General features: G+C 50.1%; 3 protein-coding genes across 3 annotated transcripts in view; 2 read left to right on the top strand and 1 right to left on the bottom strand.

Annotated features, from left to right (window-relative positions):
* Positions 1–189: 189 nt before the first annotated feature.
* Positions 190–15237, top strand: pcca (propionyl-CoA carboxylase subunit alpha). Its single transcript, XM_047031125.1, has 23 exons — positions 190–270; positions 941–1018; positions 1769–1816; positions 2812–2880; positions 3363–3476; positions 3645–3698; positions 5755–5886; positions 6634–6670; positions 6849–6927; positions 7670–7772; positions 8124–8215; positions 8580–8733; positions 8818–8961; positions 9068–9142; positions 9528–9596; positions 9724–9799; positions 10152–10365; positions 10547–10649; positions 11045–11143; positions 11562–11615; positions 12667–12807; positions 13527–13604; positions 13829–15237. Exons 1-23 carry the CDS (start codon positions 217–219, stop codon positions 13895–13897), a joined length of 2136 nt encoding a protein of 711 aa, XP_046887081.1. The 5' UTR covers positions 190–216; the 3' UTR covers positions 13898–15237.
* Positions 15238–15701: 464 nt separating this feature from the next.
* On the bottom strand, positions 15702–21420 carry march4l (membrane-associated ring finger (C3HC4) 4, like). The gene is made up of 4 exons (XM_047031364.1): positions 20968–21420; positions 18546–18701; positions 18135–18327; positions 15702–16219 (listed from the first exon to the last, which is right to left on the bottom strand). The coding sequence occupies exons 1-4, from the start codon at positions 21418–21420 to the stop codon at positions 15702–15704; spliced, it is 1320 nt and encodes a 439-aa protein (XP_046887320.1).
* Positions 21421–25664: 4244 nt separating this feature from the next.
* The window catches only part of vps8 (VPS8 subunit of CORVET complex), a 15429-nt gene continuing 14406 nt past the window's right edge, over positions 25665–26687 (top strand). The window contains 5 exon segments of the mRNA XM_047031363.1: positions 25665–25882; positions 26220–26258; positions 26260–26289; positions 26398–26528; positions 26634–26685. Coding sequence (XP_046887319.1) covers positions 25802–25882; positions 26220–26258; positions 26260–26289; positions 26398–26528; positions 26634–26685 — 333 coding nt within the window. The 5' untranslated portion in view covers positions 25665–25801.

Below are 26687 nucleotides of genomic sequence, written 5' to 3'. Positions count from 1 at the left end.
CTTACCCATTGAATGACAAACATTACCACGTTTACCTGACTTGAAAGGACTTGCAACCATGTAACATTGTAGCCTGAAATATACAGTATATGGAAAAATACGTGCAACCTCGCGTTTTTACGCCACGGAGCTCGGTCAGCACTGATTGGGAGAAAGGAAGACTCCCCTACCCGACGTCATCACGTCGATGTCGCGTCCCACCACAGACTCCCAGACATGGCTGCCTACATGATCGCTCCAACCCTCCAAAGAGTTTTGTGTGCTTCAAAGGTGAGCCAACATGATAGATTGTATTTGTGACGATAGGTCTCATGCAATACGGGAGGTTTGACTAGACACTCACTGCCAAGATATTTACACCATAAATGGCTTCACTCCAGTGCGAGACCCTCGATGTCTGTCCGCTAACGTTCTCTGGTTATCCTGGACTACATCAAACTCTACTCACACATGCAATCGTTATTTGACAGCTTGGGTGATGGTCCAAGTTCTGACCAACTCTATCTGTTTTATATTATCTGTCACATCCAAACAATATATCGGTAGAATTCACTTCGCTGAACTTTTGACGACGTCCATTCCTACCCTGTCAATGTCAAATCTGATAGATCACATGCTGAAAAACGTGTATTAGGTGTTATGAAAGCTTAAACAGTGCAATGCTCATTTGAGTTATAGCTCGACTATGTGTAAAATCACGGTTGTAAAACTGGCCACGGTCATTGCAGCGGCATGGCACAGAAGTGTTAATTTGGTCGTTAGCATTCCAGCAATATGCAGGTGTACCCGACATGTAGGTGGATGTGTGAATTCATAGTGGTTTTATGAAAACATTTTCACGTATTTCCTACCATGGCAAACAAACAAATTATGTTTTAGCTACGTATGCTAGGCTACTTATTGACATTATCGGATACTGATGTCCCTACTGCCTCTCCAGCTGTCATCAATCCAGTACAGACGCTGCGTGCTTGTCGGTCGGGCGCACTACTCCACGGTCTGCAATGCCAACGAGAAGGTATTTGTTTTCACCGATCTTTAGAATGTAGCTCTAGTGTTCTGTAGGTAGGCTACACAGTCAGCTGCACTATTGTTTAGAATGTAAATTTCTAACGTTATTATATGCGCTGACCTTATGAAAACCCCGATGGTAGCTTACCGTATACTACCACAGAAGACTCGTTTCTGTACTTATTAGTGCTTTGAGAAAAAAAAAACTAAATTTCCAGCCTTCCAAACCTTAATTTCCAAAGACTTTGATCTACGCACACGCACACACGCACACACACACACATCCAAGCCTACCCCCTGGCAGTGAGGCAGGGGGCCTGGAGTCAAAGGAAGTTGGAGAGTGGAAAGAGTTGGAAAAGAGAAAGAAAGAGGATTAATACAATGTTCAGAGGGGAGGATGGGAGAAGGAGGGATCCTCTGTGTTTTATAAGGTGTGGAGACCTGAGGAGTGACTCAGACAGATGTTAACACTTAAATTTACTTTCCACATGTGTGTGTTTACAAGGCTGTGTGTTTGTGTGTGTGTTTCCTGGTATTTACAAGGCTGTGTTTGTACCTGGGTCTACAGGGTACAGGGTTACTGGGTTATTGTACATGAACACTGGTTTAAGAGAGCAAAATGGCAACAGTCCCGACAGTGCTGCCAGGACTAAGACTGAAAAAGGCAGAGATAACGTGAGGTGCAAGTCATTTGTTGTGACAACTCGTCCATAGAGACTAATCTGTGTGTTTGTGGTTCTCTCTTTCACCCTCTCAGACCTTTGATAAGATCCTCATCGCCAACAGAGGGGAGATCGCCTGCAGGGTGAGACTTGAAGCAGAGCTGGTGGACACCCATACAGTACCACACACTGCTGTCACCATGTGGCCCTGGGCCTCGTACAGTACCACACACTGCTGCTGTCACCATGTGGCCCTGGGCCTCGTACAGTACCACACACTGCTGTCACCATGTGGCCCTGGGCCTCGTACAGTACCACACACTGCTGTCACCATGTGGCTCTAAGCCTCGTATAGTACCACACACTGCTTCTGTCACCATGTGGCCCTGGGCCTCGTACAGTACCACACACTGCTGTCACCATGTGGCCCTGGGCCTCGTACAGTACCACACACTGCTGTCACCATGTGGCTCTGGGCCTCGTACAGTACCACACACTGCTGTCACCATGTGGCCCTGGGCCTCGTACAGTACCACACACTGCTGCTGTCACCATGTGGCTCTGGGCCTCATACAGTACCACACACTACTGTCACCATGTGGCCCTGGGCCTCGTACAGTACCACACACTGCTGTCACCATGTGGCCCTGGGCCTCGTACAGTACCACACACTGCTGCTGTCACCATGTGGCTCTGGGCCTCATACAGTACCACACACTACTGTCACCATGTGGCCCTGGGCCTCGTACAGTACCACACACTGCTGTCACCATGTGGCCCTGGGCCTCGTACAGTACCACACACTGCTGTCACCATGTGGCCCTGGGCCTCGTACAGTACCACACACTGCTGTCACCATGTGGCCCTGGGCCTCGTACAGTACCACACACTGCTGTCACCATGTGGCCCTGGGCCTCGTAGAGTACCACACACTGCTGTCACCATGTGGCCCTGGGCCTCGTACAGTACCACACACTACTGTCACCATGTGGCCCTGGGCCTCGTACAGTACCACACACTGCTGTCACCCATGGGCCATACCACATGCAAATGGTTTACACACACATAAGCCCTCAGGGGTTAGCCATGAGTCAGTAATGTTTTTGTGTAACTTTAGTTTCTATGAACACACTGCTAGGTGATGAAGACGTGTAAGAAGATGGGCATCAGGACGGTGGCCGTGCACAGTGATGTGGACGCCAGTGCGGTGAGTGTCCCCCCACCCCCCCCCTGCAACCCGCTGGTGTGAAGGACTGTACAACTCTGAGATTGAGGCCCTCTGGAGTCAAGTGACCGGTGAACGATATCTGCCGGTGACCCTAGATGATGTGTGCGCGCGGGATTTGATTCTCCGCTTAGCATCTCTTTGGGAAGACATGCAAAAGGACCAACTGGCCTATCAAGCCCCCTCCCCCATCACACACACACACACTGCCACCATGTTGATCCAGATGTTTATGTTAATCCCTGTGGAATGTGCCCTCTCGGCCTGTCACTCTGCTCAGGGGGGGAGGTCCCTTATGGAGGCGCGTGTGTCTTTCTCTCCCTGCTGTTTGTTGCTACCTACAAAATATAAACAGGGCCAGACAGGATATTCCCCCGTGCTGCTCCCTTCACCCCACGTGCATTCGGTTAAACCTCGATCTGACCTCCGACCCCTCTGTCCCCCCCCCTCTTGCGCGGTCTCAGGTCCACGTCAAGATGGCGGACGAGGCGGTGTGCGTAGGCCCCGCCCCCACCAATAAGAGCTACCTCAACATGGACGCCATCATGGACGCCGTCAGGACCACGGGGGCTCAAGCTGTGAGTCGGGGGGGGGGGGGGAGGTTGAAGAAGGGGAGGAACAGGGAGATGGCGGGAATAATGAAAGTTGGAGGGAGCAAAAGGAAGGATGCGGTCGATAGAAAGAGATGGCCACCACCATTTTGATGCAAGGGTACAGTGATGAAAGTTCTCCCTCTGTCTCTTTAGGTTCACCCAGGGTATGGCTTTCTGTCCGAAAATAAGGAGTTTGCCAAGAGACTGGTGAGTAACCCCCCCCCCCCCGCACACACACAGACACACACATTTCGCCCTCCCTACGCTCCTCCTTCTCTCAGTTCTCCTATTAGTGTCCCCCCTGAGGTAACTTCATTAGTGGTGTGAACCTGATTAGCTGCTCCACAAACAAGCAGATGCCACCAAAAGGCTCGTTTGATAAGGAAACACGATAAGGAGCCCTGGTTTAGAATAGGACTAGATAGTCTCTTAACCAGGTCTACTCTAGGGTTATACTAGGTAGCCCCCTTACCCAGAGAATCGTTTTTTTTTTTTTTTTTACCAGCAGTGTGGATTTTCAGACTGGCCCACAATGGCTCCACTGCCTTGAGAAGTTTGAATGTTTATTCCTTTATATTGAATGGCCTTATGTGCTTCGCGATCAACTATGAATCACTTCTCTCATATCACAGTCTCTCATATCCTTCACATAAAAGATCACTCTCTCCCCTCTATCTCTCTCTCACAGACACACACACACGCACACAAACATACAGGCACACACACGCATACATATGCACTCTCTCAAATGTATTCCTTAGGGGCTGTGTATGAGTGGGCTGGCGTTTGCCTTCTGTGTCTCTGTGGAAATGAAGATGCCTTTACATTAGCAGCTGAATAGGCCCTCCCCCACTCTAACAGTGGTGAATAGTTAGTACAGGTTTACGCATTGCAAAACACTCTGGGGGTATAGCTTGGGGCTGGGAGGACAGGAGGGGGGCGGGGGGGGGGGGGGTTGGCAGTAAGGACCCTCTTAGCATGAGAAAGAACCCCAGGGTGAATAGAGCTCTGTGTGTGTGTGTGTGTGTGTGTAGTAAGAGGTAGGTGTGAGCAGGTGTCTGTGTGTGTGTGTGTGTGTGTGTGTGTGTGGGGGGGGGGGGGGGTAGAACAGATTGTCATGTTTCTCATTAGGTTGGCCTGTACTCCAAAATAAAAAATGTTGGGGGGGAATTTTTGGACATGGGATTCACAACGCCCTGCACGCAGACACACACCAGACAGACACACATGCATCCACTTAACACTGGGATGTTTCCCTTTTGTGGATGTTTGCATGGGGTGCATTGGTGTCTGTGGAACACTTACCATAAAGTATGTGTGTGTGTGTTTGTGTGTAAAGGCCTTTCAAAGTGCGTACTTGATTGGCAGCTGGATGGGTAATTGTATTTCAATTGTGACATTTCACAATTTGTCAAAGGGTGCGAGTGTCTCTTTGTGTCTACTTAGTGGCTGAAGATGTATTTATGATGTGCGTGGTTTAAACATCAGTGCCCACGTTTTGACCATGAGGAACATCCACCTTATATTAGAGTTCTGAAATCATGGAGAACATTACCACCAGGCTCTTCTGCTCTCTGTACTGTTTGACCCTTTTAGGCCCTCTATCCGGAGGTAACAGGAACCAGCGGAGCTGAAGTCTAGAGGTCCTCAGAGTGTTCTAGAACACAGAGCTTAAATCTAGAGTCATATGGCGTTCGGCCACAGAGCTACATTCTAGAGAAATAAAGAGTACCAGAAAAAAAGAGCTAGAATATAGAGTTAAGAGAGTCCCCCCCCCGCCCCTCAGTGTTGTCATCTATAGGAATCTGCCTCCATTCACTTGAATGACTCTCAATAGATGAGCACAGGGCTTCGATCTGCATGCTAACGACAGGCCTTTTACATGTGATTGGGCCCGAGGCACAGAGGCAATCAGGAAGTCATATCCAGCAAGCTGTTTGGAGGACAAAGCCTTGCAGTCCTGTGCTTCCCCAGCCTGTGGTCTGGGTGAGCTGGTATATGGCCATGTGTCCAGGGGCTCGGGAGAGGGGAGGGGAAATGTACTTGTAACCACCCCCAGATCAGACCTCTTCCCTGGGCTGGGGGGATAGGGCTGGGAGACATCTACGGCCCACCTCTGCCACCACTTCCCTGACACAACATTTGATACTGATCATACTGTTACACGTCACAGTGAGTGTGTTTGTGTTGACAAGTAATATAGGGTGTGTAGCTAATGTCAGTGTGCGTGGTTCGGACCTGTGTGTGTGTGTGTGTGCACCAGGCTGCGGAGAACGTGACATTCATTGGGCCAGACACGCATGCCATCCAGGCCATGGGTGACAAGATAGAGAGCAAGCTGATCGCCAAGGCTGCCAAGGTCAGCACCATCCCAGGATTTGACGGAGTTGTCAAGGTAACCCCCCCACGCGCGCGCGCGCGCAAGAATACACACTCAATGTATTGTTTTCTAGTCCCAACCTTTCCTTTCTTCCATCTTCCTGTTCATAGGCCTCGCTTTCAGGGCTCCCTCTCTTATCCTCCTTTATTTACACCCTTTTTCCCCTCCCTCCCTCCCTCCCTCCCTCCTTTCCTCTCCTTCTCCTTGTTTCTGCTGTTCCCTCCCAACTTTCTCCTTTTCTCCCCTTGACGATCCCTCCCTCCCTCCCCAATTCTCACCTCAGCGGGACCGCCCAGGGGGTTAAACCAGCCGTCCTCTGTGGGGGGGGGGGGGGGGGGGGGGGGGGGGGAGGGTCTGACCTACACACAGCAGGGGGGCGAATAGACAGGCAGGCTAGCACCTCTGGGTCTAGATAAGCACGCTCGACAGCACAGAAAGCAACACACAGACACGACTGGGGTGTTTGTGTCACACACACGTCAGAAAAGGCTCATTTAGGGCCTAGGTGAGAGAACCCCCCCCTTCCCCACACCTCCAAAAGGACCAAAGGACATGGAAATGAAATCCTTACAATTCCTCTCCACTCAAAATGTTCTCATTTGGGGAAAGCACTCCCCCTGCTGGCTACAGCTGGTAGCCCTCAGTACCACACCATTGAGAGCCTCTTCGGAGACTGTTCTGGATGTTGCTGTTGTTGTTCTACCATGTCTCCTTGATATGATAGTCGGTAACCAGGACTATGTTTACTATGTTGTGTTGTAGACCGTGGAGGAGGCTGTGAAGATAGCAGGGGAGATAGGTAAGTGCGTGTGTGTTGTGAGGGGTATGTGTGAAAGGGGAGCTGTGTGTGCGTATCGGTGGCTCTGTGTGTGTTTTAAGGGGAGGGGGATGCTCTGTATGTGTGTGTGGGGGGGTAAGGGGATCTCTGTGTGTGTGTGTGTGTGTGTTGACTTGTAGATGTGCATGTGTTTCTCCAGGCTACCCAGTGATGATCAAGGCGTCAGCAGGAGGTGGAGGGAAGGGCATGAGGATCTCCTGGAACGATGAAGAGACCAGGTCTCTCTCTCTCTCTCTCTCTCTCTCTCTCTCTCTCTCTCTCTCTCTCCCTCTCTCTCTCTCCACCCCTCTCTCTCTCTCCACCTCTCTCCCTCTCCACCTCTCTCACACTCGCCCCACCAGCGATGCACGCCTCGCCGACCCCTCCTCGCCGCTGACCCACTCGAGAGAACCCCCCCCCCCCACACCCGTAGCCATTCACTTTGACCGATGTCTTTGTCCCCTTTTTGACTAGCTCTCTCTCCGTCTCTCCGTCGCTATCTCTCCCTATCTCCGTCTCCCTCGCCCTCACTGTAGTATTGTAGTCGGCGTTAATGTGGATCTGTATCAGTGTCTCTTCGGCTTGTCCCTGAAGGGCTTTAGCGAAGTCTGGCGAGATAACACACACATAGCTAATCACAAGCTAATGGGATTTCCCTCCACTATTACAGCGAGACTATAGAGACAGAGGGAGATCAGAGGGAGAGAGATAGCGAGAGAGGTGAAGAGGAGGAGGGGTGTTGCAGATTGGGGGCATGACTGTGGGAGTAAGAAAGCTCTCTTCATGTCTGGCTAGAATACCTGATCCTGTGTTCCTCCTGGTATCATCACAGTATTATCATGCTACAACTGGAATAAACACTTTGTTTAAATTCATTTTTTTCTTTCTTTCTCCCTTACCTACTCTTCCCTTTGTCACACGCACACCCCTACTCTCCTCCCTTACCTTTACAACCCCCCCCCCCCACCCCCCTCCGCGCAGGGAAGGGTTCCGCTTCTCCTCCCAGGAAGCAGCGTCCAGCTTCGGTGACGATCGTCTTCTCATTGAGAAGTACATAGACAACCCCCGACACATCGAGATCCAGGTACGCTCTCTTCTCGACTCTTCTCCTCCTTAGCCAGATTTGGGATTGTGGACTGCCCCCCCCTCTCATTCGCTCTCTTTCTATCTCTCTCTCTCTCTCTCTCTCTCTCTCTCTCTCTCTCTCTCTTTCTCTCTCTCTCGCTCTCTCTCTCTTTCTCTGTCTCTCTCTCTGTCTCACTCTGTCTTTTCCATTCTCGCTCTCTCCTCTCTCCCCCCCTTCTCTCTTTCTTGCTTTCTTTTTCTCTCTCTTTCTTTTCTTCTTGGTCCCTGCTGTGTGTGAGATTGGGATATTCTGTGTGTGATTTCAGATGTTGGTGATGATGATTATAAACGGGTGTGTGTGTGTGTCCAGGTGCTGGCTGATAAGCATGGTAACGCCCTGTGGTTGAACGAGAGGGAGTGTTCCATCCAGAGAAGGAACCAGAAAGTGGTGGAGGAGGCCCCCCAGGTCAGCATCTTCACCCTGACCTCCGCCCTCCTACCTTCAGAAAATACACCACGTCTGTTTAGGGGGGGGGGGGGGTTTATAGCCTGTGTGTGTGTGTGTGTGGTCTTGTTTAAATACCCTTGTGGTGGCCAAATGTCCTCACAAGTATAGTGAAACATGAAAAACTTGACCTTGTAGGGGCCTTTTTGCTGGGCCCCATAACTTCCAATGCTATAATTGTTTTTTGTGTGTGTGGGGGGGGATTTATGGGTTGTTAAGTTAGGGTTAGGGGTCAGTGGTCAGAGGTTAGCGATAACACAATTTTGAATGGAGGTGAATGGCTGGGTCCCACTAGGATAGAAAAACAAACGTGTGTGTGTGCAGTATGTTCCTGGATGCAGAGACACGCAGGGCGATGGGAGAGCAGGCTGTGTCCCTGGCCAAGGCTGTCCAGTACTCCTCAGCAGGAACCGTAGAGTTCCTGGTAGACTCCACGAAGAACTTCTACTTCCTGGAAATGAACACACGCCTCCAGGTAGCTTGGTGGATTGGCGGTGACGTGTGTGAAGATCTAGGGGGTTCAGTTGTGATTGACTGACGAACGCTTCCCCTTCCCCAGGTGGAGCATCCAATCACAGAGTGCATCACAGGATTGGACCTGGTCCAGCAGATGATCCGAGTTGCCAAGGGTTACCCGCTACTCCACAAGCAGGAGGACATCCCCATCAACGGCTGGGCCATTGAGAGCAGGGTCTATGCTGAGGTACAAACATACACACACACACTACCTTGTATGAAAGAGACAGCACTTTAAAGCACCTGACCTTATATGTGCCTCTCTCTCTCTCCTTCCCCCCCCCCCCCCCCAGGACCCCTACAAGTCATTTGGTCTCCCCTCCATCGGGCGCCTTTCACGGTATCAGGAACCCCTGAACCTCAGCAATGTAATTCATACACACACGCGGGATCACCCGCTCACAGTTGGAGAACGTGTTCACATAGTGTGGCAGCAAACATTGGTAACTTTATAGTTGGTAACTTTGGTAATTGTATAGCTTCTTCACGCACACACACGCAGCATGTACAGGCTGGTGGAGATCTGTGTGTGTGTGTGTGTCTCTTTGAAGCCAACCAAGGACAACAAACAGCATTAGGACCTCATGTTGGCTTCCTGTCAGCTTTACGGCCTCACATTACAGTTTGTTGTAGTTGTTTCAAATCCACCATAGTCAAGCTATTAGTACTTCCTGTTCCTTTACTCGACATGATAGCATTGTGTGTTTTTATTCTTGTTCTCTGATTGGCCCTTCTCTACCTCTCGTCTCATAGGTAAGAGTGGATAGCGGCATCCAAGAAGGAAGTGACATCAGCATCTACTATGACCCCATGATCTCCAAGGTCAGCCAGTAGCGTCCTCTTTGTGTGTCAAACACACCCTGGTTGGCTAGTCCAGATGGGTTCTTGTGTCAGTGGCAGGGTATTAAGTGTTTGAGGTTTTGGGATTGTCCCTCTGTGCTCTCTGTAGCTGGTGACATACGGTGCCACAAGAGGGGAAGCCCTGAGCAGGATGCAGGACGCTCTAGACAACTATGTCATCAGAGGTGAGGCGTTCTCTCTCTCTCACACACACACACACACACACACACACACAGGTTTGTATTTCTATCCTAGTGGGGCCCCACCATTGTCTTCCATTTAGAATTGGGTTATCGCTAACCCCCTACCCCTTACCTTAACCCTTAATGTAATTCTAACCCGAACACCCTGAAACCCCCTGAAAAAAGTATTTGAAGTTTTGGGGCCCAGCAAAAGTGAGGTATTGACAAAGTCATGTTTTTCACATGTCACTGTACTTGTGTGGACATTTTGGTCCCCACAAGTTTGAGTAAACAAGACCACAAACACACACACACCTCGGTGTTGTCTTCGTTTAAACCCTCCGTCGCCCCCCAGGCGTGACCCACAACATCCCTCTGCTCCGGGAGATCATCACACACCCCCGCTTCATCTCCGGGGACATCAGCACCAACTTCCTGCCCGAGGTCTACCCCGACGGGTTCAAAGGTCACCAGCTGACAGCGGAGGGGCGCAGGGAGCTCCTGGCCGCCGCCTCCTCTCTCTACGTCGCCGCCCAGATACGTGCCCAGAAATTCCTGGGTAACCTCAGGTAGGAGGAGGGAGGAGAGGAGGATAAGAGAAAGGAGAGAGGGGAGGTGGAGGAGGGGAAGGAGGGAGGAGTGGAGGGGGGAGGTGAAGCATGAGAGGGGGAAGGAGGCGACGAGAGGACAGGATGAAAGAGGAAAGGCAATGAAATGTTTCTTTTTGACTGAAGTGTGTGTGTGTTGCAGGGTTTCCACCACCCCCCAGGAGCGTTGCCAGTGGGAGCTGTGTGTGGAGGTGGGGGGAGAGACGCATACTGTGGCTGTGTCGCGGTCAGGGACCAATTACAGTGTGAGTAGACGCGCATGCACACACACCCATCCCTATGTAACCATATAGGCATCTAACTCGGTGAGGGGTGCAGCAGGAAAGGGGGGGGGGGTTCCCCACCACCACCACCACACACACACAAACACACACACACAGTAGCAGTGTACAACCCCCTGCCTCTACATCCCCCCTACCCCATTAAGCCTCCTCCATCTTTGAAGTTGTTTTCTCAACTGGTTTAGGGGTGAAAGATACACCCTCCTCAACAACCCCCCCCCCCCCCCCCCCCCCCCCCCCCCCCCCCCCCCCCCCCCCATTTCTCCCTCTGTACTCGGTAACTGATCACGGATGATGTCATTTAGAGGGAGGAGGAGGGAGGGAGGGCGTAGTGACCACCCCGTGTGTCTCTCTTCCAGGTGGAGGTGGGGGGGGAGAAGGTGGAGGTGGGGGGGGAGTGGAACCTGGCCTCCCCTCTGTTGCCCGTCACTATCAACGGTACCACCCGTGTCCTGCAGGTAACACACACACACACGCAGTCACTTCCTGCCATACTGAGAGCTACCTCACCATTTAGCGTGTAAGTCCTAAACGACCCCCCAGGGTGTTATTTAGCTTCTATTTCTTTTATTTAGCCACAAAAATGCATCAAACAAAAATAATAATAACCCTTTTAATACTGTCATATATGTGATTGTTGCATCATTTGTTGTCATTCTGTTGTTTACGTTCAGAGAAAAACAAATGTATATACACTCTGCGGGGACCACTCAAGCATATCACACTTGTGCATTCAATGGTTTAGGAATTGTTCCATATGCTGCTTAATAATGTTTCTCCCTCTTTCTTCCCTCTGTCTCTCTCTTTCTCTCTCCGTGTCTGTCATTCCGTGTGTCTGTCTCTTTTTCTCTCATGCACTCAATTGTGTTGCTGCAGTGTCTGTCCAGAAATGCTTCAGGAGAGATCACCCTGCAGTTCATGGGCACCTTGGTCAGTCTTTGTGTGTGTGTGGGAGAGTGTGAGAGTGTGTCGGTATGTACATGGTAAAGCCCACAGATGTATATACAGAATGTGGCCTCCGGTGCTCTGTCACAGCAGAACAACAACCAGGTCCCTCTCCCTAACTCCACATGAGGTTTCGGAAGCAGGAACAGGAAGTGAGGTCAGAGGTTGCGATCGGCCTGTGTAAAAAAGGCCCCCTCCTGGTCAGATCAGACCAGTCACTAATAGCCTGGCCTTTTAAACTCTTTAATGGACTGCTTAATGGCTTCCTGCTATTCTTGTGTGTGTGTGTGCCTGTGTGTATCTTGTGGTCTGTTGTGGCAAACAGCTGTCAGGATCTTCCTCCTTCCCTCCCTTCTTGACTTGGGGTGATGCGCGCACACACACACACACTCTCTCATTGCTATATTTGTATGCGGACGCGTGTCTGAGTGGCCTGCGGCTTCCTCCAATGAATTCCTGGAAGGCGCGTGTTTCCCCCATCGGCTGTGGAGCTCTTTGGGGCCTCAGCGTCCCTCGACGGGTCCCCATTCAAGAGCGCAGCGGGTCCCCTCAGCCCGGACGGGGGGAGAGGAGGGATGACTTATGTTCATGTTTTGAGGAGGAGGTTGGGGAATTTTCAGCTGTGGAGAACCGAGCTCTGACAAAGTTTCGGAAGTCACGTAGACACGATACACGCATACACACACACACACATACACACACACACACGGTCGTGCTCCCTCTCAGTTCCTGGCTCGGAGCAGTCTCCTTGTTCTAATTAGCATGCAATTAGCATACAACCACAGTTTAACGAGGCCAAGGCAACCCACTCAGAACTGCCCACGTTTAATTAAACAGCCACTTAATGAGTTGCTCAAGAGTGTACAAGCAAAGTTAGATGGATGAACTGTCGGGTAGCTGATGGAGGTGTGTGTGTGTGTGGGGTTGTGAGGAGTTTGTGCGTGTGTAGGCGTAGGGGGTGAGAGATTGTCACCGCCATCTTCTGGACAGTGTAAGTAACTCCTTTGCTCGTGCGCGCACGCGTGTGTGTTTGCAGTTCAAGGTGCGTGTCTTGAGTAAGCTGGCCGCCGCGCTGAGTTCCTACATGCCAGAGAAGGTTCCAGAAGACACCAGCAGCCTCCTGCGCTCACCGATGCCCGGTTCAGTTGTAGCCGTTTCCGTCAAGCCAGGAGACACGGTGAGAACATGCACACGTTTCTCACATGCTATGAACACATGTACAGGTTACATGCTAAAAACACACATGTACTGATCACACGTAAACAGGCCACACATTACACTTATACCTGTATACTGTACCGTACCATACTTGTCAAGAGGTTACAGTAAATCCATAATAAGCCTTGACCAAAATCAATACACCAAGGAACACACACGCAGCCTTTCTCTTCCTCCTACTCATGCACATAGGGACACCCACTTCTCTCTTCCGCTCAGTTGCACACACACACAGACAGTAATGGAGATTGCTGTTGTTATGAATATTACATGTGCACGGTGGCGCCCGCTAATGCGACCATGTCTGCTGTCCTGATGACTAGCCGGGGCTCAAGGCCTGTCTGATGTCCATGTGAGATTGATGTTCCTCAGCCGAGCCAGGTTCTATCATGTTGATGGTCCTCCGCTGAGCCAGGTTCTATCATATTGATGTTCTCCAGCTGAGCCAGGTTCTATCGTGTTGATGTTCCTCAGCCGAGCCAGGTTCTATCATGTTGATGGTCCTCCGCTAAGCCAGGTTCTATCATGTTGATGTTCTCCAGCTGAGCCAGGTTCTATCATGTTGATGGTCCTCCGCTAAGCCAGGTTCTATCATGTTGATGTTCTCCAGCTGAGCCAGGTTCTATCGTGTTGATGTTCTCCAGCTGAGCCACGTTCTATCGTGTTGATGTTCTCCAGGTGGCTGAAGGCCAGGAGATCTGTGTGATCGAGGCCATGAAGATGCAGAACAGCATGACTGCTGCCAGGACTGCCAAGGTAACCCTGACCTCACCGATGACGACGTTATCATGTATTCATTTAACGAGACACCTTTATCGAAGGAGAAGCACCGTGGAGGGACTTGAACCTACAACCCGTTGATCTCCTGTCAAACGCTCCACCACCGAGCCACACTTTTTTGTTGATGTTATTGGGTTTGTTGTTGATTATGTTGATGTTGTTTGTTGTTGATTACGTTGATGTTGTTTGCCTCATCCCAGGTGAAGAGTGTCCACTGTAAGCCTGGAGAGACTGTGGGAGAGGGAGACCTGCTGGTCGAGCTGGAGTAGATGACCCCTGACCTGTGACATCATCACCACCTGGGTCCAGGATCAGGAAGACCTCAATAGGAAGTGGAGGACAGAGGAATGGGCTTAGGGACAGACAGACATGAGTAGACTAGACCCAACATTCCCCATTCGTTTTTTTTTCCTTTTGTTGTTTTGGGTTGTTTCCTTTGGTACTCCCAACCTCCTGTATCAAGCCACGGGATTGGCTGGGAGGTTGTACGGTTCTCCAATAACAAGGATGTGTTCTTGTGCCTTCACCCTCAACGAAGAAGGTTTCCATGTGGCCAGCATGTTACATCATATCACGTGTCCCATGTTGAACTGTTACGGTAAACTCTCGACTGGGGTCAGCTCAGTTTTAACTCTATCCATTCAGGAATAAAATCGATCATTGTCGCTGGGCAGATTGCTTTAAAGGATGATTACCATTGTATTATAATAGTCAACACACAATATAGCTGTATGCATAGACAGATTTCTATGAACTGAACTGATCCCAGTCCTGCTCGTCACATTTCAATGTCGTGTGTATTAAAACCCTTAGTACACAACTCCCATAGCTGAATGTTGACTCCATTTACCAGGAAGTCTTTGCCTTAAACATCCAACCTATTAGACACCACGGGTGGGGGTTGTGTTTGGGTTTCAATTTCTATATGTCTGATTAGATTTGTACATTTGTGGGACATAATTAGATACTTAAAAGACCCAAACACACACACACCCCTGGCCTGAATTGTATGTTGTCCCGGCCCCATCGGGACCTAGCCCAGACGTGTGTGTGTGTGTGTGTGTGTGGAAATGGCAGGGGGAGAAGGGAAGGAGAGGGAGGGGGGGAGAGAGAGGACCTTGGATTACCTTTTACACTCCTCTGCTCTGTCAGTCCTCTGATGATGAAACACATGTGGAGATCCAATGATGTGTGTGCGCGTGTGTGGTTGCAGGGACTGGCTAGGTTGTGTAACCCGTTAGGTGTGTACATGTAGCAGTGTTATTCACATGGTGCTGGGTAGGGATGGAGGAACATGGAGCAGGGCTGTGCTCCAACCCGACGGGATAGATGAAAGCGTGTTCTCCACTACATAGCTGACACCCGTCCAGGTCTTCTCAAATCTGTGGTTTTCTAACAAATGACACCGCACATCAGGGGTTATGATCGAAGGGTTGGTGGGTTTGTTTGGGAGTCTGTAGGCAAGCTAGACCCTCGTAGCAGTCACCAACACAACGACTCTTTGTACTTTTGGCTCTTGAAATTATTTTGTAATATAATGAGAAAGATGAAAATTCAGTGACATTTTGTTTTGAATTGTAAATTGACAAATGGAATAAAGAAAAGTGATGCTTTGATAGCGTGTCCTTATTCCAGCGGCCGAGTTGGTCGTCACCTCTCAGGCCTGGAAGGTCAGGAGAGTGGTGGACAGAACACAGGCGAGAGAGAGGGAGACCAACACAGAGAGACGACCAGTATTGAGAACGGAGAGCGTCACAGATTGAGAAGCACACGCTAGGAAAAAGCGCTCTTGTTTTCACTGTAACTCACTACTCTGAGAGAAGAGATGAGTGTGGAAGCAGTAAGGAGAGGGGGGGCAGGCCCATAAAGAGGGAGATCTTGCTTAGACACCCTGTCAACATGATTTCCACAGATGAAAAACGTATTTTATTACATCATCGTCTGTCGTTACAAACACAGGAAACAGAATCATCCCCCACACCCAGTGTCTGACATAGTCCCATCTCTGCAGCAGAGTCTCTCGCTCTCCTCGACGCCTGGCTCGGCAAACAGCCACTAGGCCTCAACCGAGCCTCAGACCGTAGTAACTCTCATGACCAGCTCTCGGCTGCCTTCGCTGGGCTCAGCCGGGACCGGGGCCTGGGCGAGGACCTGTGGCTGGATCTGTGTCACCCGGGGGGCCTGCTGCCTGAAGTGGCTGAGCAGATGGAGGAGGTTGTAGGGGCAGTGGTGATGATAAGGATGATGATGACGCCGGTCCGTAAACGACGACGCCTGTCCGTTGCTCCGCTCCGACAAAGAGTCCCGCGTGGTTGCCGTGGAGGCGGTCGCTGCGGCGCCCAGGGCATGGGCGGCGACGGCGGCCATGAGGGAGGGGGTGGAGGGGGAGGCCGGGTCGTCCCCGAGGCCGGCCCCAGACGAGGCGGCGTTCCTGGGATTGGGCAGGGCCGGCGGCCTGGGTGTGGGGCCGTATTTCTGATGGTCCTCCGTGTCTTTGGTCTTATCGTAGTTGAGGACCTTCCACTGCTGGTTAACAGCCTGCCAGCGGTTGAAGATGCGGAATACAGAAGGCCCCTCGTGGATGATCAGAGCTGGGGAGCGGGGGAGAGAGGTTAGGCACAAACGTCAACACACGCACGGGAACAAACGCGTTTGCTGTTTAAATGATGGCCAAGCCTTGATGGGGAAGGACCTCTCTGTTGCTTGGTAACCTGACCCCTGTGTGCGTGATGGTGAGGACGCGGTTTGGCACGTTTGCCTCATAGGTTTGGCGGTAGGTGGCATGTCTTGGATCATCTATCCCCTTTCTCTCCCCTTCCCTTCTGTTCTGTTCTGTTTTCCTCCTACCCCCTCTCCTGTCCTCTATTCCTCTCCCCTTCCTTTCCTCCCCTTCCTCTCCTCCAGTGAAGGGTTCATTTATCTGGCCCATCAGTGCTCTCCAGGAAAGACACACATCACCGCTGAGCTCTGGAGGACTCTCCCATTGATTTATTCTGTGTGTGTGTGTGTGTTGTGTGTTTGTGCGGTGTGTGTGTCTGTGGTGATCTACTACAGATGAAGCGATGCAGCTTGCTCTTTCGAGCCTATTCATGAAGCCCTTGTTTCCTCTGGGAAGAGATCATCTCAAATGACCTGCCTCTCCTCAGTGTCACAAATCAAGTCCGCTCTTCTGTCTGCTCCGCACGGTAAATATATCATTCTATCCTGCATTTTTCCAGTTCTGGTTCACCCCCACACTGCCTAGTATGTCCTTTACTGTGTATATAACACTACCTACAGCATGTTGTCCTTTGGTGTTTGTGTACCACAATATCTGCCATGTCCTTGATTGTGTATGTAACACACAACCTACACACTACGTAGTGTGGGTTACACAGAGGGAACCATGTCTCCTAGCTCAGAGACAGTGCTACCACCAGTCATGAGGGAGTCAGGTGGCTGAGCGGTTAGGGAATCGGGCTAGTAATCTGAAGGTCGCCAGTTCGATTCCCGGCCGTGCCAAATGACGTTGTGTCCTTGGGCAAGGTACTTCACCCTACTTGCCTCGGGGGAATGTCCCTGTACTTCGCTGTAAGTCGCTCTGGATAAGAGCGTCTGCTAAATGACTAAATGTAAATGTAAATGATGGTTGGGTTTACTAGAGGCAACAGCTACTGGACCTCCACTCTGGCATACATACACACACACACACACACACACACACACACACACACACACACACTCATAGACATGCACTCCTGCCAACACATTTTGACAGACATACCATGGACTCACATTGACTTGTACACACACATACACCTTAATCTTTTAATTATATCCTTCCCACTGTGGGAGTCAAATTCTCCTTCTCAATTACTGCTTAGGAAAGCAGGATGAGATTTGTGTGTGTAAGTGTTTGTGTGTGTGTGTCTGCGTGTGTGAATGAGTACTCATGGGCCAGACATGATTAGTTTGTTCAGCTTGGACCTTGTAGAAGGGCCCACTCATGCATGTGTGTGTAGATGTGTGTTCATTAGGTTTAATAACTACATAGAGTGCCCAGACATTTACTGTCTCAGACTCCGGTAGCCAATTAAACTTAGCATCAGCCTCAACCTAAACCTCAGCCTCAGCCCCACTCTTTCCTTCAGCCCTAGCTACACCACCAGCCCCATCCCCAGCCTCTGTCCTCAGCCTCTACACCTGTCACCAACCATGCTCCAGCCAGGGATTCTCTCCCCATCATTAGCCCAAACCCCAGGCCCATCTGTAGCACCTACCCATCTCTAGCCCCAACCCTGACCCCATCTCGAACCCCCCAACCCAGCCCCATCTCTAGACGAAACCCCCGCTCTATCCCCAGTCACAGCCCCAGCTCTAGCCCCAACCCCATCTCTAGCCCCAACCCCAAACCCCAGCTCTAGCCCCAACCCCAACTCTAGCCCAAACCCCAGCTCTAGCCCCAACCCCAACTCTAGCCCCAACCCCAGTCACAGCCCCAACCCCAACTCTAGCCCTTCTCCTCACCGATGCAGACCAGGTCCATGAATCCGTACATGGCGTAGCAGATCTGGAACAGCAGGTCCTGGCGCTGCCAGCGGGCCGAGGGGCTGATGGAGGACCACACCAGCCAGGAGATGCTGGCCACCAGGAACAGGGTCCCCAGCACCGCCGCCGCGATCTGGACCCTCTCGATCACCGTCAGGGAGATGGCCTGCCACTGAGCCCCACGGAAGACAGAGGGTCAGGACACACGCACGACCACGGAGACTCACACACACACATATACAGAGACACACACACCTACAAAGACGTACACACACGCATGTACACCGACACGCACTCACACACACACGTACATAGAGTCTTTCACACACACACACACACACACACGCTTGTGTGTACACGCACGTCCTTCGACGTCCTCCTCGCACACACCTGAAGGGGGTTCTTGGCGCTGATGGCGATGACGTGGTACTTGTAGTAGCACAGCTCACAGCTCCACGACCCTCTCTCGCTGATCCACTTGATGAGGCACAGCTCGTGGGTACAGCGCACTGATCCGCTACAGCGGCACGGGCTCAGTAGCTCCCCCTACAGGACGGAACAGGAAAGCCTCCAGGTTGATTGTCGTCGTGTCACAGACGATCCAACCGAATACATAGTCCCCGAAATGGGAGACCTCTGCCGTCGGGTGTGGCAAACCAGGCACACCTCATCTTCATCACATCGAATCAACTGCTTCTGTTTTCTTGGTGCGTGTGTGTGTAGGCGGTTGGATCTGCCTAAGTGTGTGTGCCCTGTGGTCACGTGATCCGGAGTGAGGTTTCTATCCTCCCCAAAGCTCATGTAATCTGTTTGAGCAGACACCTCCTCTGAGATGAATCCTCACCCCTCTAATCCTGTTATGTGTGAAAGTGTGAGCGTGCAAGTGTGTATGCCCTCTGTGTGTGTGTTTTTTCTGTATGCGTGTAAGGGCGCGATTTTGACATCAGAGCACTCTACCATGAACCAGTCAGTTCTAATCCGATCAAAGAGTAGAGAGAGAGAGATAGAGACAGAGACAGAGATGGAGGGAGACAGAGTTGAAGAGGGTGAGAGAGATGGAGAGGGGGAAAGAATAGAGGGATACACAGACAGTGAGAGGGAGTGAGAGAGAAAGGGCGTGTGTGAGAGAGAGAGAGAGAGAGAGAGAGAGAGAGAGAGAGAGAGAGAGAGAGAGAGAGAGAGAGAGAGAGAGATACAGGGTAAAGATAGTTAACTCCATCAGTCTGCGCCCTGCCCTGGGAGCTACAGGTTGTGCAAAAGGTTTGGACTTGAATGCCTTGCTCAAGAGCCACCGTGACTCTAAAGGCTGGTGTAGCTGGTGCCCCTAGTTTTAACACTCACTGGTCCAAACTAACACACACTCACACACACACACACACACACACACACACACACACACACACACACACACACACACTCTGGGCTTGAGGCTGAAACTGAGGGCGGCGTGTGCACAGGAAAAGGCCTATTTTTAATGTGAGTGGCATGCAGGCCAAGAGTGAGAGAAAGGGCTTTGATTGGTTGAGTGGAGCGGGAGATCATTCAGCTGTGCCCAATCCTCAACCCTGGACTCTCTCTTCATCTTAACTGCAGCACACACACACACACACACCATACATCAGAAATCCATACAAGCACCCATACAATTTTGCAGTTAGCTTGCACATTCAGACTGCGAATCTCGCGCGCGCACACACACGCAAACACACCTGTGACCCTCAGACTGGAATCATCCGTGCTGTGTCAGGTCATTTCAGACCACCGTGGCTTCCACTGCTTGCTGCACGTTTTCCCCCCCTCAATCTGCCTCTCATTCATCTCATCTCCGTTTCTCCCTTTCTCCATTGCTGTCAGTCTCTCCATTTCTCCTTCTCTCCCCATATCTCCTTGGCTCCACCGCTGTCTATCGCTCCCTCTTTCCACCTCACGCCCTCTCAATTTCTCCCGCTCTTTCTCCCACTCTCTCTCCATCTTTCCCTCCCACCAGTTCACCTTCCATTCCCGGACTCTCTCTTGTGCCGCCTTCGGGTCATTGTGACCCACCGTCGTGGTGCAAAAGGTGGGTCACAATGACCCGAAGGCAGCACAAGGGCTATTCTCCTTATCTAAGACCAAGCGTGGGGGACCGAAACCCACCCCGAGTCGACATAGCTGTGGCAGGGGTGAAAATGTCATATATACTTTGGGGTGGGGGACAATGACATGACATTTTCTCAAGAGCCATTTTTGAGGGGGGACCAAAAGAAGTGCTGTAACACATTACCCACGGTGTAATGTAAGTTGGGGGGACAAATCGTATTTTGCCTGGGAATGGGGGGGGGGGGGGTTGTGTGTGGGTGTGTAAGGCCGTGAGAAAATCATTACCTGTCCTCTCAAGCGTGTAATTGCTCCTGTGTGTGTAAAGTATCAACACAAGGCTTAGACTGGGAAGACCGAGGTAGAGAGAGAGAGGCAGAGAGAGAGAGAGAGACCGAGAGAGACCGAGAGAGAGACAGAGAGAGAGAGAGAGAGACAGAGACAGAGACAGAGACAGAGACAGAGACAGAGACAGAGACAGAGACAGACACAGAGACAGACAAAGAGAGAGAGAGAAAGAGAGAGAGAGAGAGAGAGAGAGAGAGAGAGAGAGAGAGAGAGAGAGAGAGAGAGAGAGATGAGTTGAGGGAAAAATGTGAAGGCACAGGACAAAGAAAGAGTATTGGGAGAGAGAAGAGAGAGAGAGCGAGAGTACTATAGAGTTGTTAGACCACAGTTCATTTTCAATCATCCCCAACCAATCATATTTCAGAACTCTCTTGTCATATTGTCTCACCTGCTCAGGCCCTTGGAAGCAGATCCGGCACAGGGGAGTCCTTGAGCCGCTGTCCGTACAGCTGTTTACCGACATCCCCTCGTCAAACTTCTCCTTGGAACAGTCCTCCGATGAACTGCCATAGTCCAGAGGTCCTGCCTGCCCCGTGGCCGGCCAGTCCTTAACCACTTTAGGCTGATCCGTCCCGGCTGACCCCGCTGCCGGTGGCGCAGGTGCATGCTGGGCTGTTGAGTCGTTCGTGTTGGCAGCATTGCCGGTCGCATTGCTGTCGTTGTTTTGCCCGTTCATGGGGCTTGATGCCGGTGGCGGGGCCGGCGGCCTGAATAAGAAAACCTTCAGGTCACTGAACAAAACGCAACAGCGGTCTTTGGGCTTGCCCTGGCGGCGGAGCTGCATCGGTGTGTGGCCTACAGATCCCCAGCACCATACAATCACCCCGAGAGACAACAACATGTGCCCGTCTGGTCAGATGTGAGAATACAGGTGTGGACAGATTGAATGTCAGAGCAGCGCCGCTGAGGTACATACATATAATAGACAAGCTTACTGTGTTGCAGGATCAGGGGAGACCATTCTCCTCTCTTGCTTCTCCTGTTGGGCTGTATCAATATCATGACATTCAATTGTTGATTTTCAAATGAACGCCCCAAAGCGTTCTGGTTCTGATGTGGGCAATAACACGATGGGGAAATGTTTTCCGCGCGCCACCTCACACATCTGTCCTTTCAACTCTGGTCCGGGTTAGCTACATCCTATCAAACATGAGATTAAATCGACCTTCGCCGTTCGTGTGAATAAACAAACGCGCGTACATGCTACATCACAAAATTAATGGACCAGCACAATAATCTCCTTCTAACGTTACCTCCGAGAACATGGATACACTCGAACTTATTGAACATTTTATTCAGCCAGAATCCATACAGTATGATAGCCTATGGCTTCATCCAGGGTAAGACTTCAGACCGTCCAAACCTTCTCATCCTCACCCTCTCTTCTGTTGTTGATCGGTTCTGTAACGTGCCATGCCCATACATTCATTTGTCTTGTTTATCCAACTGCGGGTCTCTCATCAACCCTGTCTGATTCAGGTTAGTTATGATGGTGGCTATTCACTCCCCATCCCATGTAAGATTCATAGCCGTCATGTCGCTGTGGGCTTCCCGCAGACCATTTAGCCTACTACCGTCCCCCGTTGTCCTGTTTGTCGAGCTTATGTAGCCTTCCCTGGGGTGGTCCACCGCTGGATAGGCAGTGGTTGTACGACGTTTTAACAGCTTGGCTACCAGATGCAGTTTGAATTGGGAGGTTATCCGCACATACCTCTAACGTCTGAGAAGGTTCCTTAAACAAAAGGATGAAAGAACCGTGTTCGATGTCATGGACCTGGCATGCAGGCAGGCTCCCCAGAATGCGAGCCTATCTTTCCGACGGAGCATCCTTTTAGTAACCTACTAATTTCCATAATTGAAGGAGACAAGTATTTCAAGTCACCCACAAAGCGTTGTTTTGATGCATTTCTGTCCATCAGATCAGCTAAACCCAAACGAGGAGCGCTGTTCCGCTGTTTTGTAATTTGTTGGACGCGGCTGTCTCTAGCCGCAGGTTCAGCACCATTACGGCTGGGATAGCTCCCAGGCGCGGGCACGTCTCACAACACCAGGGGCCGAGCACGGTCTGACAGCGAGAACGGCTTTCTTCTCGACTGCTGGAGTCTTATCAGCAGGCTTCGGGGGGTGGGGAGCATACGTTAATGTACTGCCAAGATTCAGATTATCATATTGGATCATGTTTCTGTTGACCCCTACGGCAGTAAACTATAGTTTATGTTTCGGAAAGATATCAGTACTGTACGAGGCCAATTCTGATGTGAAGCTTATAGTAGGCTAGGCTAGGCTCCTTCCCCACATAGGCTACACAGTTTTGAGCACGCATAGATTACCTAGGTCTGAGTCATAGGATATAGGTTTGCGTCTTTAGCCTGGCCCTCTCATAATGATGAATGTGGACTATGGATGAGTGTAGGACTATTTATTCGGTCCGCTTTGACTGAGCACTAGCTCTCTTGAATTTGTCAGGGAATTAGTGTTAGCTAACATTTGTACTGTTAGGATCTCCTTCCGATCTCAGGCTCCGATAAAAAAAAAAAGTTGCTGGCTTTTGATTGTAACTGGTTTACATAGCCTACATAGAATCAAAACTAGAGTTGACTGAAAATAGCATTTTCCCTCCCCCCAAATATTCTCTTCGAACTAGGCAAAAAATTTAACAATCGTTGACCTCGTTACCACGGTTACTTTAACTTCCTATGTGAATTTCCATTCTATTCAAATAAAGCTAGAAAATGTTAAACGCGCTGTTGAGCAGATTTAAAATGGATTGCTAGAAAGGGGGAAAGTAAGTTATACCAAATAATAAGCCAAATTCTTCCGTTTGAAATGAACTTTGTTCAAGTTAACTTGACTCGCTTTGCCTCCCAATCCTCCTTGCCTCGCTACGCGGTTGACGTTATTTCTCGCTTTATAATCCTATGTAGGCCTAGCCCAGTACCATTTCTAGAGCTACGTACAGGTGTACTGTTAGCTGACAGCCTCACGTACAGGAACTAGCTAGTTGTATTGCAGGCAGTGGATACGTGTAGGAAAAAACACCCTTATTATATGACAATAACACACTGTAAAGTAATAGATCAAGAGGTAATCAGCTACGGTATGTAATCCATTTTAAGCCTGACACTTAGAGCTGAGACCCACAGATTTCCAGAAGGTAGCTAGCTAGCTGTACACGTTTGTTTAAATGTTCATAATTGCATTTCAGTAGGAACTCTGATGGCATTTGGACTGACAATGTCCCTTGCAGGTGATTAAGGAGACCAAGCAGAGATGGGAAAAGGGGCAGCCATTTCCACAGACCTCTCCTATCTCTACGAGAGGCTCCTCTTCAAGCTTTCCGACGATGGTTTCCAGGACGTGTGGAGCATCGGTAGCTTCTTAGTCATCTTCATCTTCTGCACCATCACCATCACTCTCACCCTGACCGTCATCATCAGCTGGTGCTGTGGCTGGTGCTTAGAGAAGTCGCCCCAGAACGTCAGCAGGGCCAGCATTGGGCCCCTCAACCCGTCCATGTCGCGAGTGATGTCCTCACAGATGCAGAGGATCACCAGGAACGCACACACACAGCACTCGGGCATGCTAAGCACACCGGGACCGGTGTCTCTCACGGAGAGGCCACTGACCAAGTTGAAGGCCAAGCCTGCTAAAAAGAGGAAGAAGGACAGGAAGGACATGCCCAGGTCTGTCTCGGTGAAGCACAGGCGCAGAAGCCGACCTCCCACTCGGATGAAGCCCAAAGAGGCCCCTGTCTAGAGGCCACTCTGACTGCTGTCGCTGCTGATGCACCGAGGTGACAGGGCTATGGCAACCCACAGATAAAGCACTTCTCCCCCAAAAAGAAGCATTTGTATCTATAATTCAAACAATAAGTCATTGTTGTAATAGTGACAATATATGTAAAGGTAACATTTGTATATTCGAAGGTATATTCCATTGCATTTATGTAATTTAAGAAATATGGATTGATATTAGGCCATATTAAATATAACTCATTGTTAACCGAGCCTAGGACCTCTCTGACAGGGAGGCCTTTTACTGGCTCACAAAAAAACATAATTGTTAACTGGCCTTCAAGAGGATTTCCTTAAAAGCGACAGAGTAGACCTTTTCGGATCCAGATTAATCCAGCATAGTGGCTCGTGCAGAAAGGGATGAAAGAGATGGGTAAGCCATGCCATAACCCATAAGACTCGTTTTTGAGTGTGTCAGTATGTGTGTTCCTGTGCATTTGGTCACCACGACCATCTCGCTGATTGTGTGTGTCTGTCTATATGGTGGCACGGTGCCCTTTTCAAAGCATTAGGCTGATAGCAGTGGCATTTGGTGAAGGTCACTCGCTTGTAGCTGCTCTTCTGAAGTGGTATCGCATCAAAAAGCATGGCATTGAATGTTGTCATATATTTAATGCATTTAATATATTTTATTATTGCATTGGGATGGTGAATACAATCTAGCAAGACACCTATAAATCGGAGACAAGACTGACTGAGTCAGAAGAAGTCGTCCCACCATGAACTAGCCAGCTGAACATACAAACCACCCAATACTGATAACACATACGAGTTTGTGAAGGATTTTGAGTAAGATTAAAAACCACCATGTCCAATCGTGGGAGTTTCTTCTGTCCTCTGGCGGTCACAAGGGAGCAGAATTTAAAGGTATGCTACCTGTTAACATTTCAACAGCAGACACGCGGGTTTTTTTCCCCTTTTATTTTTTCATTTAATCTAGCGGACGCTTTTACCGCAGTGATGTACAGGAACAATGAGAGGTTTTGAACTTGTGATCTCTGGATAGTAATATAGACAGTGGCAAGAACATTGTATATAGAGATAAACAGTAATCTAGAATGCTAGCAAACGTTGCAACTGTGAATGCACCCCGTTGAAACCGTGACGTAGCACGTGACAAGTAAGAGAAACATTCGTTTTGTATATCCGTGTCAACCAGCAGTTACATGAGTCAACACCATCAAACGCCGCCCCTCTCCCATGTAACAGGAAAAGCCAATGCCGTCTTGAAAAGCGAACGCTAGATGGCATCTTGGGGCACCGTAGGAAAGCCCGGTGAAACTCAGTGAATGCATATCTTGTCATCTTCCGGTGCAAACAAGGAACACATCAACGTCGCAGCGAGCAAGAGGCAAAAACAATGCCTTTTTGCTCACTAAAATGTGATTTAATTTAATTGGATAGAGTATTACCATAAAGCTTTTACAAATGTCTGAATCGGCTGAATCTCCAGACACTCGGAGTCTGGTCTCTGCGTCCTCCCAGCTCAATCTCATGGAGATAGACACGGTGGGTTTGGTTTAAGCAGCGCTGTGTAATTGTATTAAACTAGCTGGCTGGTTTCAGTACTGAGACATCAAAATAACTTAAAATCAAAGAACATCAAATCAAAAGTATATTTTCTGTAACGTGGTGCAACACTAAGAAGCTCATAGTAGTTTGCTACTCCATATCCCAAAATACACGTTGCTAAACCCTGTTGTGAATTATGTGAACATTACGTGAAGCACAACCCTAACCGTGCCACAACCGGGGTTTGGTTTCTGAAGTCACACAACATTGTAGCACGGTAGGTATTGCAGAATCTTAGGTTTCGGTACATTTGTACCCCCATATTTCTCTTCAGATCGACGACAAAGAGTTCGACATTCCTCAAGTTGATACACCCCCCCACTTTGGAGAGCATCCTTAACGAGGTAACTCCCCAATACCAAACACAGACATCCACCCTCAAAGTGCTTCGAGAGATGCATCAAACTTACCTAGATACAGTGTGACACCAGTACTTCCTGTTTCCCCTCCAGCCAGAGGAAGAGGAGGAGCCCTTCATTCTAGAGGACACCTGTCTGCTCAACACCGAGAACATTGACGCCCACTCCTGCGAGACCTCCTCATTGGCCAGCTCTGACAGTGGAGACCGTACCCACCTCAAAAGGTAGGAAACGCATCATCGTGCATTGCCCGCACTCTTCCGCGTGTGTGCGAGGCCTGTGGTGTGATTGGTTCTGCGATCGTCTGATCGGGTCTGCGGGGGGGACAGGAAGAGGAAGACAGTGGAGTTGAACGCCACGGTGCACGGCTCGGTGCTCAGACA

This window comes from Hypomesus transpacificus, chromosome 12, assembly GCF_021917145.1.
Source record: "Hypomesus transpacificus isolate Combined female chromosome 12, fHypTra1, whole genome shotgun sequence".
NCBI classification, from domain to species: Eukaryota; Metazoa; Chordata; class Actinopteri; order Osmeriformes; family Osmeridae; genus Hypomesus; species Hypomesus transpacificus.
Note: the sequence above shows the minus strand (reverse complement) of the source record. Positions and strands in the feature narration are given on the sequence as shown.

What these genes read in the sequence shown, in the direction of transcription:
- pcca (XM_047031125.1), top strand. Translation starts at nt 217, where the DNA reads ATGGCTGCCTACATGATCGCTCCAACCCTCCAAAGAGTTTTGTGTGCT. An exon ending in AAAGTGGTGGAGGAGGCCCC is followed by an intron (nt 8,216 to 8,579) that starts CCAGGTCAGCAT and finishes CGTGTGTGTGTG; the next exon opens with CAGTATGTTCCTGGATGCAG. An exon ending in GGTCAGGGACCAATTACAGT is followed by an intron (nt 10,650 to 11,044) that starts GTGAGTAGACGC and finishes TCTCTCTTCCAG; the next exon opens with GTGGAGGTGGGGGGGGAGAA.
- march4l (XM_047031364.1), bottom strand. Translation starts at nt 21,420, where the DNA reads ATGTTGTTGTCTCTCGGGGTGATTGTATGGTGCTGGGGATCTGTAGGC. An exon ending in GCTTCCAAGGGCCTGAGCAG is followed by an intron (nt 18,702 to 20,967) that starts GTGAGACAATAT and finishes TCCGTCCTGTAG; the next exon opens with GGGGAGCTACTGAGCCCGTG. An exon ending in GCGCCAAGAACCCCCTTCAG is followed by an intron (nt 18,328 to 18,545) that starts GTGTGTGCGAGG and finishes CGTGGGGCTCAG; the next exon opens with TGGCAGGCCATCTCCCTGAC.